The sequence below is a fragment of the Chiloscyllium plagiosum genome, unplaced genomic scaffold (assembly GCF_037043375.1).
Source record: "Chiloscyllium plagiosum isolate Xiang-an unplaced genomic scaffold, Cpla_swu_hap1 HiC_scaffold_25, whole genome shotgun sequence".
Taxonomy (NCBI): Eukaryota; Metazoa; Chordata; class Chondrichthyes; order Orectolobiformes; family Hemiscylliidae; genus Chiloscyllium; species Chiloscyllium plagiosum.
The window spans coordinates 45,335,218-45,355,123 of NW_028270163.1; the positions used below are offsets into that span (position 1 = coordinate 45,335,218).

Here is a 19,906-nt window from a genome sequence, read left to right on the forward strand (position 1 = left end):
CTACATTGTTTTGGAATACAATATTAGATTGCACATGTTCGAATCACTAGTTAGATGATCTAACTATGTATATATTCTGTAAAACTATTTTTGGAGCAGACAACAAAATAGAGAAACAAAAATCTCTGGAGAGAGACATTTTTATACAGCGCATCATACTTCCAATGAAACGAACAAGTCAGATATGTGATCTTTCACAAATGTGGGATGTAGACAAAGTCAAAGAGAAACAACAATTATAGAGTGGCTAATTTGTTCCAGAAAAATGAATCTACTACTACTTTTAACAGAGTAACAAATGTAAGTTTTACTCAGTCAAATTAAAGCAATGTGAAAGACTCTGTATTTTTGTAATTACAAAGTAATTAGCCTGGAAGTAAGTTCTATTCTGGGTGGGCTGTAGGGCGTTGTGATGAGATTAGAGGCCTGGAAAAATGGATTTCCCAAATGTCCTGCAGAACTTAACTGAGAGAATTCCTTTTTAAGAATTATTTTCGGCCACAGGTAGCTTAGCTGACAGAGGCCTTCTGGACAAGGTGCCTGCGTCATGGGTCAAAGCCTCCTCAAGCTGAGAGGCATGCTGGCATAATGAAGGAAATTAGGTAGACATCCAAATCACAAGAGAATGGGAGGTCTAATGGTTCCATTTTAAAAAACACGGGCAAATCACTGAGGAGAGGGATTATGTTGAGCCTGAGGAAAACATTACTGCTGTTCCTGGCCCACAAACAGCGATGTCAGGTACTTCACAGAATCACAGCATAATACCATTTTGCTTCATTAAAGAGACAATTTGGCCCGTCTTGTCTGTAGCAGCTCTCTGAATGAGGAAATCCATTAGTCCCATTGTCTCACCTTCTCCACCATATTCAAGAGCATTCCTCCTTTTCAGAAAATAATCCAATTCCCTTTTTGAATCCTTCAATTGCTCCTGATTCTAACACAGTCTAGTAGGTTGAGGGAGAAGAGTTGAAATAGTTTAACTAAGTTAGTACATTCTGGAAATTCCTCAGGGCACTGTCATGGGGCTGAGATGTTTGATCTCCAGGAACTACCATCCTCTGTTCCATGTTTTTCCCATATCCCTGTATATTTCAGTGGAGGGGTGTTGGGGTGGGAGGATTTTGCATTCCTTGGTGCCAAACTCAATGAAAAGCTTTTGTCAATGTTTTCTCCTTGCAGTCACACACTCCTTGCCCCTGGAATCCAGTTGTTGTGACTGTGTGTCTGAACATGGGCTGTAAGTAAGGTCCTGTAAGTAAGGCTGTAAGTAAAGATGCTTCTGGCATCTTTATGACCAAATAAGGGGCCCATCAGCTTCCCTCGTTTCAACCTGCAAGGCCAGTCACAACTAAGATTTGAATTTCCTTTTTAACATTTGAAATAACACAGAACTAATTAAGTGCAATTGCAAGACTTCCTTGTGTGAAAGAGGAATTTTATTACTTATTAACCCCAAGGTACTGCTCATGTTGGATATCAGTCGAGTTTGAAAGAAGTGGGATGGACCAGTACAATAAGAAAATAAAGAATATGTAGTTTAAAATGTTGCTTAGAGTGTTGGAGTTCTTCTAATTGAGCCTGAGCCCACTGCTGTTTGTTGATGTCTTATATCATCAAAGTAGCAAAGTTTGTAGAATTCTTAGTTCTCGCTGAATGGATGTTTCTCTGATTTTTGTTTTATCACCTCTCCAGAGATTCCCTTAACAAAAGAAAAATTGATTTTGGTCAATAAATTTTTGTTTTGAATGCCAGTATGATAGGGGTTCCCAGAAGTATAAAAACAGAATTAGAGTTTTCCTAAATATTTTAAAAATAAACGATTTTGCATCAGTCTTCACTGCAGAGGTTCAAAGCAACATTCCACAAGAAGCTACAAATGAGGAAATGAAAGGGAGGGAGGAACTGAGGAAAATTACACTCATCAGGGAAGTGGCAGTGAGTAAATTGTTGGCAACATGTGTTGACAAGTGCCTGGGACCTGGTGGTTTTCATCCTCGGATCTTAACAGAAGTGTCAAGTGAGAAAATTGCTGCATAGGTTTTAATTTTCCAAAACGTCCCCCTGCTCTGGAAACATCCCATTAGATTGGAAGACAGCAAACATAATTCCTTGATTCAAAAATGTAGGGAGTCAGAACACAAAACTCCTCACGTACCTTGATAGCTGTCAGTTGAAAAAATGTTCGAAAATAAGAGTAAAGACGTTACAGCAGGTCACTTTGAAGTGTTCAAGGTATTCACTCCTTTTTGAGAAAAGGAAATCATATTTGACCAATTTATCCAATGAGCTTATGGAAGTAACACGTGGATAAAGGGAAATGGATGACTGAACTGCACTTAAGTTTCCAGAGCACATTTGATAAAGTACGTTTTCAAAGATTGTGGGAAAACAAAGCACATATTGGAGTAGCATGTTGACGTAGATAGAAGGTTGACCAGAAAGCAAAGAGTAGGCATATATGGGTCTTTTTTAAGGTTGAAAAGATTAAGTCATGGTATCCAACAGTTTTTAAGTCCGTAAGTGACTTGGATGGTTTCCAAATTTGTTGACACAAAGAAAAGTAAAGAAAGTAAGTTATGAAGAACGCATATGCAGAGTACAAAAGAGATTGAGTGGGCAAAGATCTGGCAAATATAGTATAATATGGAAAATGTGAAATTATTCATTTTGACTAGAATAATAAAATATAAGTACATTGTATAAATAGGAAGAGATTGCAAAGAGAGATCATGGTATCCTACAATGTTCTATGTAAGCTTCACAAATATATGACTATGCAACAACTTTTTTTTTTAAAAAAAGCCCTGCTCACTCTCTATCACCCTATGAACTCTGACTAAATGGCCTACTCCAATCCTTGTTCCTCCGTTTGGAATATTGGGATGGCTGATATGGTGATGCACAAAGACAAATGTTGCTGAACACAGACAGTTGCCAAAGATGCAGTCTTTCAGGAAATGTTGTCAAGTTTTTTTTTTCAGTCTTCTTTTCGAGAAACAACTGGCTAGGGTCCCGTCACAATAAGGCCCGTTTTCCAGGAACAGGAAAGCTGAGCTGCGAATTTGTTTTTTTAATAGCAGTTTTCTTATCAACTATTTCAAAACAATATCTGAAACTGAAGCCTGATGGTTATAAATCCAGACAGATGAGTTCCAAAAATATGCAGTTATCACAAGACATTTTGACTGCTCTAAAGAAATTCCTTGTTTAAGATAACTATCCTCATGTCCTTTCATTATCTTTTTGAGAAAATCCAATTCAGGTATCCAAAATCGTTCAAATTCAAATTCCCAGATTAGTAACTGCAAATCATTCGCGACTTGGCTTAAAGTGTTTTCTTTTGCAATTTGTACAAATCATAAAACAATAAAAGACAATGGCTTTTATTTTTATATGTCCATAGGTAAACTGGGTGAAGATGGAAAGATGTTAATCACACTCTGTGATTTTATTAAGCAATGGGACATGTTAACTCCCACACAGAAGAAAAGCCTGAACCAGAGATACCAAATGGGATGTGATTGTAAGGTAAGAGAATACAAATGATACAATAATCAAGAAAGTGATCTGTAATGAAAATATTATTTGGATCATGATTTCCTCATGAGCTTTAAAGGTTGGTGCATCTTGAGTTAGATTGGTTTCTCAATTTATCTTTCTGTAAATTGGAGGATATGCAAATGGCTGTAATTATTTTATACATTCAGATAGTCAGTCAGAATATTACATTTGGGACAGTGAGTTCTCCATGTGGAGGTTTCATCAAAACCTAAAATCGAAATTATTGTAAAATGCAAGATGCTATGTTTACAAGTGGAATTAGAATCCCTATGTGTAGAAACAGGCCCTTCGGCCCAATAAGTCAACACCGACCCTCCGAGTATCCCACCCAGACCTATTCTACATTTACCCCTGACTCATGCACCTAACCTTTCCATAACTGAACACAATGGGCAATTTAGCATGGCCAATTCACCTAACCTGCACATCTTTGGATTGTGGGAGGAAACCAGAGCTCCTGGAGGAAACCCACACAGACACAGCAAGAAAGTATCCCAAGGCTGGAAATGAACCTGGGTCCCTGGTGCTGTGAGAAGGAAATTGTGAGCAGACTTCTATGGCTACTTGGTTACCCCATTGGATAACCTAAACGTTGTGCTGTGGATGGCAATCTTGTCATTAGCTTCAGTGCTGACATCAGCTCATTGAACATAGACTTGAGTGAAAGGTAAGATCTTTCTGATCTAAATGGTTCTGTTGAAATTAAGGTTGGCAACCACAAAATTCATTTTTATCTTAACTGTGTTTTTTCCTTTTTTGGGTTAGTGAAGCTTTTTTCTTTCAAAACAGTTAAGAAATGCAGGTGGTCAAATATTGGCTGCAGTTTCTACATGTCCTCTTGACTTGTCCATCTTCCTTCCCATCTATCTGCTCCACATTCCTCTCTGACCTATCATTTTTCCCTCCCACCTTCATCTACCTATCACTTTCTCAGCTAACCCCCTCCTGCCCCCAGCCCCCGCCAAGCCCCACTCCCTTCCCATTTATCTCTCATCCTCCCTGGCCCACAAGCCTCATCCTTGAAAGGCTTTTGCCTGAAACGCTGCATTTTTTTGCCCCTGCTCTTTGGATGCTTCCTGACCTGCTGTGCTGTGCTTTGCTAACATCACATTCTCTTGACTCTGATCTCCAGCATCTGTAGTCCTCACTTTTTTCCAAGGTGTCTGAGGGAGTGGGTGTGCATGCAGTGACCATATCAGGGAAGGTTGTGGGAGATATGAAAGCGAATAAAGGAAGATGTTGTAGGCAATAGTGAGACTGGTACATCACGAGTCTTAGACTGAGGTGAGTGCAGCAGCAGAGATAGAGTGTGTGTGCACAGAGAAAGTTGTGGCACTTACCCTGCAGGGTCAGAGAGTTTCATTGACTTACTGATGGCACTGCTGACTCTTCCTCTGAACAGTGAACACTGCTTTAATGTCGAGCCAGGTGATAGGGTCTGGTGTCACAGCCTGAACTACTGGTCCCCGGGAAGAGGACCCTCTCTCCTTTGCACCAGCCCTGTTGATCAAAACCTCCAGCTCTGTTGAGGGAATTGTGATGCCATTATCCCCATCTCCGACATCTTCCAACTCTGTCCTTGAGCAAGAGGAGCAGTTTCAGAATTCCAGATTATACATCATCCTTTTAAGTGTGGTGCGAGTGCAGGGTTTGCTGGTCTTTTCGACAGATATTTGGTGAGTGGTGGGTTTCCCTGGGAGTACCATGTGGAATTACGATAGGGCTAGAATCAGACAGGAGTGCTGGATAGGTAGTTAATGAAGTGTTTGGTGAATACGACTAGAAATCTTGTTTGGCCTTATGGGTGAGAATCCCTCCAAAAAACTTGACGCAACTGAGTCAAAAAAGTAATCTTCAGGCCCAAGATTTTGTATGCGTGTACATCTAGAACAGACTCCATTTCTGTCACACCTGGCAATATGGACCAACTTGTCATATAATTTGAAACATCCAGGCTAAGAGACATGAGCTCAACATGTAACGTCCTTTCTATCAGGAATGGACCATGCATTCTACAGCTCAGTTGTAGCAAAATAATTTATTGTTAGACCCAGATGAACATGGCTTGCACACCATTTCCCGTGGCCACTAAACTGACATGTGGCCCACATTTGAATGGGTCCTTGAGACACCGAGTCCGCAGGCCCATGGATTAAGCCCAATGTTAAAATGTTATGATTTGTTATACTGTATGATACTCTTTAAGATGTTGAGATTGCCAATGGTTTCAACTGGAAACTTTCCCATAGATTGAATTTCTTCCTCATTTATTTTGTTTTCAGTTTTTTTTGCCAGCTGCTTTTACATTTGCTCCACAGTCAGTGGGAACGCTGACAAACAATTTTCCATGCCCATTAATCCTCAATATAATCTTTTGGAAATGCTCTTAACATTTTTGTTCACCATCTGCAGTTAGTGTCCACACCTTTCTAAATTGGCCTTGTAAAGGCTCTTAGCATTCTAATTGATTCAATGGTAACACCCTCACCAGAGTCGAGATATAGTCTAGGCTCGTTCTTGTGCACAGTGCTGAGGGTAGTGTTATAGTGTCGGATGAGGTGTTAAACAGAGGCCCTCGTCATGCAAAGATGAGGGCATTATGTGAGTTTGTTTCCAGTTGGGTGTTTTACCTATTGCAACTGATTTAGTCATCCCGTAAAAATGAGGAAACTGGACAGGGATGTCATGAAACTGAAGTATCCAATAGACATTTTCAAATCTAGCTGTTACGTACAAACAATTCTGCAGGCACAAGTGGCTGAGCTAATGCTAAGCTATAGTGTTACAACATAGGCACCTGCTTCCAGTAGCATGTCATGCTTCAGTTGATCCAGGGGAAGAGAATATAAGGTCACATGCTATGATGCAGTGATGATATCATGACCATGTCTCTTTAAAGCTCTACTTTCGTACTGACCAGGAGACATAAATGGTGGCTCAGTGGTTAGCACTGCCACCTTACAGTGACAGGGACCCAGGTTTGTTTCCACCCTCAGAAGACCATCTGTGTGGAGTTTGCACATTCTCCCCGTTTCTGCATTGGTTTCCTCTGGCTGCTCTGGTGTCCTCCCACAGTCCAAAGATGTGCAAGTTAGGTGAATTGACCATGCTAAGTTGCCCATAGTGTTTAGGGATGTGTAGGTTAAGTGCATTAATCATGGGGAATGTAGAGTAATAGAGTAGGGGAATGGGTCTGAATGGGATACTCTTCAGAGGGTTGGTGTGGACTTGTTCAGCTAAATGGCCTGTTTCCACACTGTAGGGATTCTTTGAAACAAATACAATGTGGTATTTTCTATGTTTGAATCAGCATCCAGCTCCAGCCATCAAAAACCGATTGTGACCATTTATCTCATTACTGTGCTGTGTTTGTCCTGATAATAAGTTACTGACTTAGAACATAGAACATAGAAGAATACAGCGCAGTACAGGCCCTTCGGCACTCGCTGTTGCGCCGATCCAAGCCCACCTAACCTACACTAGCCCACTATCCTCCATATGCCTATCCAATGCCCGCTTAAATGCCCATAATGAGGGAGGGTCCACCACTGCTACTGGCAGGGCATTCCATGAACTCACGACTCGCTGAGTAAAGAACCTACCCCTAACATCTGTCCTATACCTACCCCCCCTTAATTTAAAGCTATGCCCCCTTGTAATAGCTGACTCCATACGAGGAAAAAGATTCTCACTGTCGACCCTATCTAAACCCCTAATCATCTTATACACCTCTATCAAGTCACCCCTAAACCTTCTTTTCTCCAATGAAAACAACCCCAAGTGCCTCAGCCTTTCCTCATACGATCTTTCTACCATACCAGGCAACATCCTGGTAAACCTCCTCTGCACCTGTTCCTTCACTAAATTTAAATTTACAATGAAGTATTTCAGAACATTGAGTAGATAAAAGATTATAGATAAATGCCAGTTTCTTGTTTTGTTCATGGGATGGGGGTGTTTCTCGCTAGACCAGCATTTGTTGTCCATCCCTAATTGCTCAGAGTGCAGTTGAGAGTCAACCACATTACTATGGGTCTGGAGTCACATGTAGGCCAGGCCAGACCAGGTCAGGATGGCAGTTTCCTTCCCTGAAGGACATTACTGAACCAAATGGGTTTCCCTAACAATCAGCAAATTGATTCATGGTCATTATTAGACTCTTAATTTCAGAGTTTTTGTTATTGAATTCAAATGCTGCTGTTTGTCATGGCTGAATGCAAACCCCTGGTCATCACCTGGCTTTCTGGATTAATGGTCCACCAATGATACCACTAGGCCGCCTGAATATTTATCCAGAACTTCTTGTTGGATTTGCTGTTTATGACTTGTGCAAGCATGTAAGGCTTTGAAGATCTCTAATCCTCACCACCAGCACCAAAATGGAGTTATTTGTGAACACAGTCAAATGGCCATAATCTTAACATGCATGCAACCAAGAGCCTAACAGTCCCTGCTGAATGTGGGACTCCTGCTGGGGCAGCTGGTGGTTGTGTAGTGGTGGGGAAGAAAGCCTATCCAATAGGCTACCAGTCTATCATAAACCAAGGAGCCCAGCGTTCTCACCACTTCTGCCATAATTGATGTCAAGATACCAGTGACAAGAACATTTTAAAATCAGAAGATGTTGTAAATCCTCAGCAAGGCCGAGCAACTGCGGAGAGAGGAACTGAGTTGGCATTTCAGATCAATGACTTTTTCATCAGAACGGATAAGAATGCTGTGAATAACCACTGCAGAATGAAGTTTAATGACTGAGCTCAGCTGGTGGGGAAGTGGAATTGAGATAGACGATCAACTATGATTTTAGCAAACAGCAGAGTAGGCTGAGTCATATGACCTATACCAATTTCTTAAATGCAGTACTGCTCCTGGTTAGCTATGTTAACAAACTATATGCATAGCAATCAAATAAATGCTATCATTGCGAATTTACTAATTTCACACAATTCTGTTTGCTCTTTTCCTCATTAGATTATCAGATGTCCATCCATTCCTTGCTACATTACCTCTCGAAGTGAGTGCCTGTGGACAGACTGGGTGACCGGGAAAAGCATTAATGGACGTCAGTCCAAGCACTATTCTTGCGTTAAGAGGAGCGATGACTCCTGTGCATGGTACCGAGGTGTAAATCAACCCAAGAAAGAGTTTCTGGATGTAGAGGATCCATAATTTTATTCCATCAAACTCACTATTCATCTGAAAATTCACATATAAGTGTTGTCTATAATATGAAAAATATAACCCAAATTTCTTCTGTCCAATATCGCAGGTCTGTTTGCTTACTGTGTGGTGTTACCTGTATGTAACATGGCATATACTTTTCTTGCATTTTGGCACCAGCTGTACAGTGTGCATTTCTCTGACTAGAATTTGAAATGCACTTTGGTTTGTTTTAGAAAGCTGCAGCATTGAAAGTATTTGGTATAGTCTGTGTTAAATGTGAGGATTGACTCCTCCACTTATTTGTAAGTATTTTTCACCCTTGAAGGCCTAGAGTAGTGCATTTGCATTCGTGTCCAGAAATAACACACCTCCCAATTTTATTCGGAAGTGCTGTTGTTTTTAAGAATTGCAGACTCTATTCTTGATCTAATTTAATAAGTCTGCCATGATAACTTAATATTGCAATTTTAGACTTTGCATGATAGAAATATGTCGTAAGCTGAAAGGTAATCAATGCTGAAAGAGTTTGAATATTTATTCCTTTTGCAAGTTATATTTCTTCTTTCTTCCATAATGGTTGTCATCATAACATACAACAGTAAAATATTAACCAACTATGAGCCATGATATTGATTATCATTAAGGCCTTAATTATAATGGGTATTGTGATCATCTAAACTTCTTTTTTCTTTAAACTTTTTTTGTGTTCAGCAAGAGATGTTTATATTGGGAATGGAACTCTTGTCATTGCTAGGTACCCAGCATTTGCTTCCAGCACATTGTGCAGATAATGCTGCCAGATACAGATTAAACCTTTCTTTTCCTTTTCCCAGCATCATTCCCCATCCCACCACAACAATTAGCATTTACATTTTTCATGTAACATATAAAACAGTCCCGGGCACTTGTGTGGAATGTTGTTAGACAATTTAATGAGCCCTCAGGAGAAAGGTGACCAAAACTTGATTCTAAGAAGTGTTGTAAAGATTTAAGATGGAGAATCAAAAAGGTTTAGGGAGGTCCTCCCAGAGCCATGTTTGTTACACCAGTGTGATGTCTTTTTTTAAATGTTTCTCTCCAAGCAAGATTTCCAATTAGCAGATATCAAAACAGCTTTATTATTTAAATCTATGACAGTTGAGAACAGCATTATAACTGCACAACTGTAACATCATAACTAGAATCCTTAGCCTCAATAGAGAAAGAAGATATTCATCCCATCAATCCAGTTGTCCTCCATTATAAGGTCAGAAGTAGGGATAGTTGCTGATGACTGTACAATGTTTAGCACCATTTATTACTCCTCAAATACTGAAGCCATATGTAGCAAGACTTTGACAACATTCCAACTTGGGCAGTTAAGTGACAAGTAACATTAGCGCCATACAAGTGCCAAGCAATAACTGTCTCCAGAAAGACAGAGTTTAATCATCTCCCCTTGACAGTCAATGACACCGATTGAATTTCCTACCATAATTGAATTTCATTACTATCAACATCTTGGAAGTTACCGTTGACCAGAAACTGAACTGGTCCAGCTACATAAATACTGTGCCAATAAAAGCAACTTCAAAACTTGGATTCTGAGTAACTCCCTTCCTGACTTGCCAAATTCTGTTCACTACAACAGGGCAAAAATCAGGAGTGTGATGGAATACTGTGTGATGGAGTACTCTCAACTTAACTGGATGAGTGCAGCTCTAACAGCACTGGGAAGCTTGACACCATCAGCCAAAACAGACCACTGGATCAGCACCACATCCGTCACCTTTAACATTTACTCCCTTCACCACCATTATGGAGTGGTAGCTGTGTGTACAATCTACAAAATGCACTGCAGCAATGCAACAAGATTCCTTCCACACCACACTTCTTTTTTTTTTTATCCCACTATTGCTCAGTGAATATCCTGGAGCTCCCTTCCTGACAGCACTGAGTGTGTGTGCACCACGAAAGGAATGCAGCAGTTCACAAAGGCAGCTCAATAGACCTTCTCCAGGGCAATTAATGCTGGCCTAACCAGTGACACCTATATATCATGAGAACATAAATTTTAATAAAACATTTGAATCTGCAGTCTCAAAAACAAAAGCAATGGTTAATTCACGATAGGGACCATTTGTTTTCTTCTTTCTAATTATTACATAAATATAATGTTTCCTAATCAAACTTTAGTTAAACATTGCATCCTGCAAAGATGCTTTGTCTGGTATGTATAATTGATAAATAGTTAAAATATATTTTGCCCATGGAATTGCTAAGATGGGCAGTTTACAATTTGTTAATATTTTACTTTTTGCGTATTGAAATTCAGCTAAAATCAAGTCTATAAAATTCAGAAATTACTCAACCACTTATTTTAAATGATATTTGGATTGAAAAGATTAGATGAAATGAACTCTTTCTTGTAGTCTTTAAAATATTGGGCCAGATCTTTTGACACCAGCATCATGAACATTGAGATACTCGCCGCTGTTGCATATCAGGATCTTTTGGGAGTCCTGATCCACACGCACATTGCACTGCCTCTTGTGTGATGCTTACCCAGATACAAACAGTAATGTTGTCCTGTTGTTGAATTCTGGCATAAGTTAGTAAAGGCAGAGTCTACCTTACCATGAGACATCCTATCCCACCCGATTTAACCAAACACCCATTCAGTCACTCACTGATCTCACTATTAAAAGCCTTGAGTCCTTAAAATTTACCTGATCGCAATGGTTGGTGTGCGGAAAAATGGAGTGTTCCTCATCATCTTGTTCTTTGCGGATGGCTGTGGTGAGAGATCGCTACTGGACAAAAAAGCACAGATGCAAAGATCCAAAAGGTAGGGATTTAATGACGCTTGCAGTCAGCAACAATTGCTGACTGGAAGACCTGACCCTTTATTACCGTGTTATTCGAGAGTGTGGTAGAAATTGGAAACTCTTGACCTTGGGGTCAATTGAAGGTTTTAAGATGGAGGTTTTTTTAGCTATGGTAATGGAGGATGGAGGACATGGGGAAATTGTGGATGAATAGTTTTAAGGGACAGGTTATCCATTTTACTGAATGCCAGAAGATGTTCAAGAATCTATATCTTTGTTTTTATTTGTAGTCCTCTGATTTCTTTCCATGATCCATCATAATGCAATAAATTGCTTGATGCACTAGGTTAGTTTTTGAATAATCTTTTTTTAAAATAGTTATCTCAATGTATTCTTTCATTTTATCGACAAAATCCAACTTATTTTTTGCTTAGCCCAATGTTCTATAAAAACAATTGCAGTGTTAATGGCATTTTGGTAAATGCTGGTGATAAACCATTAATGTATTTTGGTGGAGTTGCCAATATTATATCAAAATAGATTTTTATTAGTGTGATTAGAGTTAGTTATTGAACCTTCTTTATGTAATTTTGAAATCTCCAAGACAAGGTAGCATCAAGATTATGCAGAGTTTTAGGCTTTTACTATATAGCTTTTTAAAATTGGATCGCAAGGAGCAATATTGCAGATGCTGGAAATCTGAAATGAAAATACAAAATGTTAGAAACACTCAACAAACATGACAGTGGCATCTCTGAAGAGAAGGAGGAAGGTACCAGTCTCATAACCTTTCATTACATATGCAGACCTGAAAGATGAAGCCTATTTTCCTTGATTCACAGATGTTGCTGGCCTGTTGCGTTTCCAGAATTTTTGGCTTCCACAAAAAAATAGCATTTTTAAAAAGATTGGAAACTGGAAAAATACTCAGTTGCAAAACAAAAAAGGTATTTCCTTTTGAACTGTAGAATGTTGTCAGTCCTCAGAATTATTGATATTTTTAAATCAACCTGTTATGACACGTGTGAAACAGGTGGTACTTGAAGCTAAGCCCTCTGGCTCAGAGGTAGGGGTACTACCACTGCAGCACAATAACCATCATCAGGGTGATATGGTTAATCTCTTTTACTGGGTTGGATTAAATACTATTGATGTGGTCCAGCCCATCAGTTGGAGAACAAGTGGGAAACCCACGTTGCCACAAGAGGGAGCTGCACCTGATGAAGGGATTGGTGACAGGCCCTCACTGAGGTTCAACACACCAGTGTGGAAACCCCACCTTGCCAAGAGCTCAAAGGCCAGTAGCGCTCCTTCAAAAGTGGTGCAAGACTGGAAGGAGACTGCTGCTAGTAATGTATCTAAAGCGAGGCAGAGGATCACTGATCACAGGCCACGGATAAGTGAAGGGTGGGGTGGGAATCATAAGGTGGATGGTGCAGGGTGTTTCGAGCCCACTTTCTGTGACTGACCCCTGCCCAGTAGTGGTTCATTTGATAAGGAACCAAGTACTCTTTTAAAAAAGGGCGGAGCCACCCTGCAGCTCCCAGAAGACCAGGTTTGCCTGCTGACCTTCTGCATATAGGGGAAAGCCATGAAACCTGCATGTCATCCCTGAGCCGTCATTAAATTCCAGTAAGTTCAGGGATAATTAGTGTAAATTGGTTCAAATTTAGTGAGCCTAATTGGCAACTGGCTCACAAGTAAGTCCCCTCACACCACCCACCTACCATGGCCCATTCCTGCCTCCAACATATTCATAGATTTTCACTACAGCCAGACTTTAGGCCTCTCCAGTGATTAAGTGGGCCCAGTCACTGTGCTCCTCCCGTGGTGATCTCCATAAAATCCAGCCCAGTTTGTATGTTAACATGAGATGTGGAAATTCAGCAGAGAGGACTATCAATCACATTTGATTTATTGCCATGTTCTTTTGAGATATTATTTGCAGGCAGATAGTTCAGAGCTTTCAAAAAAAAACATTGGATCCAATTTTAAAAGCATTGAAATATTCGTAGTTCACCTGTAGTACAGCTGCCTTGTAAATACTTCGTGAATATTTCTTTCACAATTAACATTCTTTTACGATTACCAGTACAAAAAAAATGAGTTTTAATAACACTCTGGATAGAATGTCGCATACCAAAAGTTATTTTTCTACATTCTTGAAGTATCTTTGTACTTATTGCCCAGATGATAAGATTTGATCTATTTCTTCTGTAATTCTTTTTTAAAGGTTTTATTAATAGAATGTTTAACTTATAATTCCTTTAAAGCTATGCTTTTTAAGTAATAAGTGTTCAGAATGGACTTACATAATTTAAGGCTTTGATGTTTTGCAAAGATTGTTCGAAAAAAGTCAGAGACTTGCAATTTGTTTGATCTGTACACATAAAAACGATGATGAGAAACATTTGCTGCATGTGTTTGTTATTCTGTATAATTCATGTAGTAAGTTCCATGTGGATTGGATTCATGGAAAAGTATGGTATTATCAAATAAAGATTTATTACTATATGTTGCTAAAATATTTTCCTTCTTGTAAGTACATGCTTCCTTTCCTGTAAATTACTAGAACTTGTGTGCAGGTTTTGTAAATTTTAATGATGGAATTAATCTTAGTTGCACATCTACAGGATTCTTACATGACATTCTCAGAACATATTTCTGCTTTGATTCTTTGTTTACATTCTGAAGTGTTGCTGACAAAGGAACGTTTTTTCCCCCTCTAATTCTAAAATGGGAGTTTACTGTTTGGACAGAGGGTTATGGTGTCTCTTCTGTTTATGGTAAGGAGGAAACTGGTTTTGTCTTTTAACTGGAAGAATAGATAATTTGAGTGTTACAGATCTCCACAATATCAAATTTGCTGGAATACTGCCAACAGCAGGGGCATCCCTGCAGTTACACTTTTCTAACACCAGAAACTTAGAGAAGTTGAGGTACTATTGGGGTTTTGGTTAATTCCAACAAGTGGACTGAAAATTGTGCCCATTACTTCCTCCTGGCATTATAGTCTAATGTGGACCTTTGGAAGAAAGTCCCAAAAGTGATGCAGAGTCAGTCATGAAATGAACAATACAGACCAAACCACTTGGATGAAATCAAGAGGAATCCATGTGCTAAGTGTATATAAATCAATTAGTAAATGTCTTTGAGTGAAGGGAGAGCTACGAAAAGACAGGAGGTGAACCAGAATGCAAAAGCTAACAAAGCCACAGATATAAGTGGCCCAAGGCAGATGGTCATTGTAGCAGTGCAGACTGGAATTGGGCATCAGGATCTATAAAGAAGTCCTGACGTGGCTGGCTCTGCACGATTGGCCAAGGATCCCTCCCAAAGGAAGTCTGCAATTCTGAGCTAGAGTCAGAGAGGTTCCAACTCACTTACCTGAATAGTCAGCCAGGACAGTTATACGAATTAAAACCTTCTGTAATTCTTGGCTAATGATGAAAACAGACCTGTGCCCAGCTGAACAATTGCTCCAAAAGAAAGTGGGAAGGTTGCAATGATCTGGGTTTCTGAGTCAGCTCTAGTTTGAATCATAGCATTTACCTCAGTTGGACCTCAATTTCTTTTGGGCATGGACTCTAGAAAAAGTGCAAGTTAGCTGACTTGCCTGCCTCTGTAATACCAATGAACCTATCCCCAAGGTCTTGAACCGATTCTCCAGTCTCAAACTAGTGTTTCTTTCACAGCTCCACTGATGGTCGCTCTGAAATTCTGAGACTGTGACATTTCTTTGTGTCTGTTTATCAAAGGCCCAGTCTGGAACTGAATTCCTGATCTGATGCTGGAATGATGTTATTTACACTGTTGGTAACAAATAAAAAATGGAGTAGAATTTGTTAGACAATGTATACTTTTCATAATTCATTTGGTTAATTAGATGATCTAAGAAATATCCATTTACAATGACATTCCAAAGGCAAAACCATGTGAACAGGATTCTGCACAAGTATGAAAGTACAATCTCACTCCAAGTGAAATCACTTTAAGACAAGTCAAAACATGAATCTGTTGTTGAGTCAAAAATATTAATAATCTGTCTTTATAAATATTAAACATTAGCCTTTCTAATTATGCAATGTCTGACAGCAGTTGCTTGTTTCCATGCAAGTCGGAAAATTTAGAATATTTTCTTCTGTCACTGAACAGCTTTTAAGTATCTATTGACATTTTGCTCTCACCCTTTGTTTGAAATGTCAAGTGGCATTTTAACAATCTTTAAAGCAGTTCTTTGTTTCTCTGAAATCAAATGCCAACTTTCTGAAAGAAGCATACTATGTTATGGCATTACATATATGTTAGAATATTGTGGAACTGGGGAAAATCTATGAAGACATGTGGTGGTACCTACACTCTCAATTCCTTGAATTTCGTATTACTGCCACATTGGTCAGTGGAATTAAATTTAGCTTCAACATTCTTGAATTGATGAAGATGTTGTGAAATGCTTTTGCCTTATGTGGATTTAACTTGGTCATATTGGTGGGATTTACTGCCACAGTTGCCATTATCTAGAATTATCAGATTTAAGGAGATTATGTTCATTGCTTAATAATTCAGCCTCTCATGGTTTGTTTAAAACAACCATTCAGTTTGCACCTCAGTATAACTTGTAAGGAACTTTTTCCAAAAAACAAATTCTGATTAATCTTACAGGTCGCAGTGATTTTATCATCCATCTTAATGAGCTCACTTAACACGTGACCACAGCACTTTTTTACTTATTGAGCAGTAAGCTTATTGGGCTTCCTAGTTCTTTTGTTACCTTTAATCCTCTGAAATAAGTTTTATTTAACTATTCTACATGGGAAATATTCATCCCTGAAGAGGAATGTTTCAAGTTTAGTGCAAAATTTTTTGGGGAAAGAAACTTACCCTGAAATAGAATCAGCTAAGACTGCTAGTTTGTGACTCTTGAAATACAGTTTTTTTAAAAAATCCCAAGTTAAAAATCACACAACACCAGGTTATAGTCCAACAGGTTTATTTGGAAGCACTAGCTTTTGGAGCGCTGCTCCTTCATCAGGTGGTTGTGGAGGACACAATTGTAAGACACAGAATTTATAGCAAAAGTTTACAGTGTGATGTAACTGAAATTGTACATCGAAAAATACCTTGATTGTCTGTTGAGTCTTTCATCTGTTCGAATACCATGAGAGTTTCACTTCTTTCATGTGTAAATCACAAAACTTTTTTTTTAAAAAAGGTTACATTCTCAGGATAACTAACTTTTTTAAAAAAAAGGTTTTGTGATTTACACATGAAAGAAGTGAAACTCTCATGGTATTCGAACAGATGAAAGACTCAACAGACAATCAAGGTATTTTTTGATGTACAATTTCAGTTACATCACACTGTAAACTTTTGCTATAAATTCTGTGTCTTACAATTGTGTCCTCCACAACCACCTGATGAAGGAGCAGCGCTCAGAAAGCTAGTGCTTCCAAATAAACTTGTTGGACTATAACCTGGTGTTGTGATTTTTTAACTTTGTACACCCCAGTCCAACACCGGCATCTCCAAATCTTAAAAAAATCCTATTTGTGATTCAGGTTTACATGGAATAGCTCAACAGTGCCACCAGCAGAAAATGAATTGCCCTGCATCTACTTATATAGGATATGTTGAATTGAACGTTTCAAATTATTGCAATCATTTCTCCATTTTTGCAGTGTATTTTCCAGTTTCTTCATTGGCCTGTCCATTTGTGATCATGTGACAGGAGCATTTTAAAGCCTCGGCTGGGATTTTCACTATTTATAAAACTAAGTGTGATGGGTGGGGTGGAGCACCATAATATGTGGGATACCCCTAACCTTCACAAATGAGGAAGTAATTTGGGCTATAAAATGCTGCCACTGTTCTCCTCCTGTTTGTGAAATGGAGTTAATCATGGCACAGGAATGAAGAGGCCTGGTCACTTAAGGCCGCTGGTACAAGACATTGGTTAGGCCACTTTTGGAAATATTGTGTCCAATTCTGGTTTCCTTCCTTTCAGAAAGATGTTGTGAAACTTGAAAGGGAAAATTCAACCCAGTTTGTGTAATGTTGGGCAGTGCGTTTTAGGAAGGATGTGAGCGAGTGCCAAATATTTTCACAAGGGTTGCTTCCAGTAACAGGTACATGTAAGTGGATAGATTGTTGAAGCCAATGTTGTTCTCAGCTTTCGAATAACAAGGACCAATGTTGACATCAGGAAATGCTTTGTTTACAGTAATGAGGAGGTGCCGGTGTTGGACTGGGTGGACAAAGTTAAAAATGACACAACACCAGGTTATAGTCTAACAGGTTTATTTGGAAGTCCTAGCTTTTGGAGTACTGCTCCTTCATCAGGTAGCTACTGAGACAGGATCATAAGACACAGAATTTATAGCACAAGATCATAGTGTCATGCAACTGATATGATTTACTGTGGAAAAGGATATGGAAGATATAGACTGTAGGGAAATAGATGGTGACATCTTGCAAAATGTCCAGATTACAGAGGAGGAAGTGCTGGATGTCTTGAAATGGTTAAAAGTGGATAAATCCCCAGGATCTGATCAGGTGTATCTGAGAACTCTGTGGGAAGTTCGAAGTGATTGCTGGACCTCTTGCTGAGATATTTGTATCATCTGTAGTCACAGGTGATGTGCTGGAAGACTGGAGGTTGGCTAACGTGCTGCCACTATTTAAGGAGGTGGTAAGAACAAGCCAGGGAACTATAGACCGGTGAGCCTGACCTCAGTGGTGGATAAGTTGTTGGAGGGAATCCTGAGGGACAGGATGTACATGTATTTGGAAAGGCAAGGACTGATTTGGGATAGTCAACATGGCTTTGTGCGTGGGAAATCATGTCTCACAAACCTGATTAGTTTTTTGAGGAAGTAACAAAGAAGATTGAGGGCAGACCAGTAGATGTGATCGATATGGACTTCAGTAAGGCGTTCAACAAGGTTCACCATGGGAGACTGATTAGCAAGGTTAGATCTCATGGAATACAGGGAGAACCAGCCATTTGGATACAGAACTGGCTCAAAGGTAGAAGACAGAGGGTGATGTTGGAGGGTTGTTTTTCAGACTAGAGGCCTGTGACCAGTGGAGTGCCACAAGGTTCGGTGCTGGGTCCTCTACTTTTTGTCATTTACATAAATGATTTGGATGTGAGCATAAGAGGTACAGTTAGTAAGTTTGCAGATGACACCAAAATTTGAGGTGTAGTGGACAGCAAAGAGGGTTACCTCGGATTACAACAGGATCTGGACCAGATGGACCAATGGGCTGAGAAGTGGCAGATGGAGTTTAATTCCGATAAATGCGAGGTGCTGCATTTTGGGAAAGCAAATCTTAGCAGGACTTATACCCTTAATGGTAAGGTCCTGGGGAGTGTTGCTGAACAAAGAGACCTTGGACTGCAGGTTCATAACTCCTTGAAAGTGGAGTCGCAGGTAGATAGGATAGTGAAGCCGGCATTTGGTATGCTTTCCTTTATTGGTCAGAGTATTGAGTACAGGAGGTGGGAGGCCATGTTGCGGCTGTACAGGATATTGGTTAGGCCACTGTTGGAATATTGTGTGCAATTCTGGTCTCCTTCTTATCGGAAAGATGTTGTGAAACTTGAAAGCGTTCAGGAAAGATTTACAAGGATGTTGCCAGGGTTGGAGGATCTGAGCTACAGGGAGAGGCTGAACAGGCTGGGCCTGTTTTCCTGGAGCGTCAGAGGCTGAGGGGTAACCTTCTAGAGGTTTACAAAATTTGAGGGGTATGGATAGGTTAAATAGACAGTCTTTTCCCTGGGGTCGGGGAGTCCAGAACTAGAGGGTGTAGGTTTAGGGTGAGAGGGGAAAGATATAAAAGAGACCGACTGGGCAACCTTTTCACGCAGAGGGTGGTACGTGTATGGAATGAGCTGCCAGAGGATGTGGTGGAGGCTGGTACAATTGCAACATTTAAGGGGCATTTGGATGGGTATATGAATAGGAAGGGTTTGGAGGGATATGAGCCGGGTGCTGGCAGGTGGGACGAGATTGGGTTGGGATATCTGGTCGGCATGGACGGGTTGGACCGAAGGGTCTGTTTCCATGCTGTACATCTCTATGACTCTATATATTGAACAAACCTAGATTGTTGTTAAGTCTTTCATCTTTTAGAATGGGTTGCAGGTTTCGGTTCATTAATATGTAAATCCCAGAACTTCTTTCAAGTCACATTCCCTAGATAACTTAAGGTGACATCTCAGCTCGTAAAATGCATCAAAAGTGTGAGGTTAGTGTCTGCATGTAATCCAACCTTGAGTCAGACTGGTTCTATTTCCAAAGTAGAAATGCATAAAATGTCATATATGCATTGACTGTGTGCAGATTGTGTGCTTTTTGAGCAAAATAGAA

General features: G+C 39.7%; 1 protein-coding gene across 1 annotated transcript in view; it reads left to right on the forward strand.

Moving 5' to 3' along the window:
* Positions 1-14,048, forward strand: part of timp2a (TIMP metallopeptidase inhibitor 2a) — an 88,777-nt gene extending 74,729 nt beyond the window's left edge. Inside the window, exons 4-5 of the mRNA XM_043714916.2 lie at positions 3,407-3,531; positions 8,536-14,048. Of these exons, the coding sequence (XP_043570851.1) occupies positions 3,407-3,531; positions 8,536-8,733 (323 nt within the window). The 3' untranslated portion in view covers positions 8,734-14,048. The remainder of the gene's footprint in view (positions 1-3,406; positions 3,532-8,535) is intronic.
* The last annotated feature ends 5,858 nt before the right edge of the window (positions 14,049-19,906 follow it).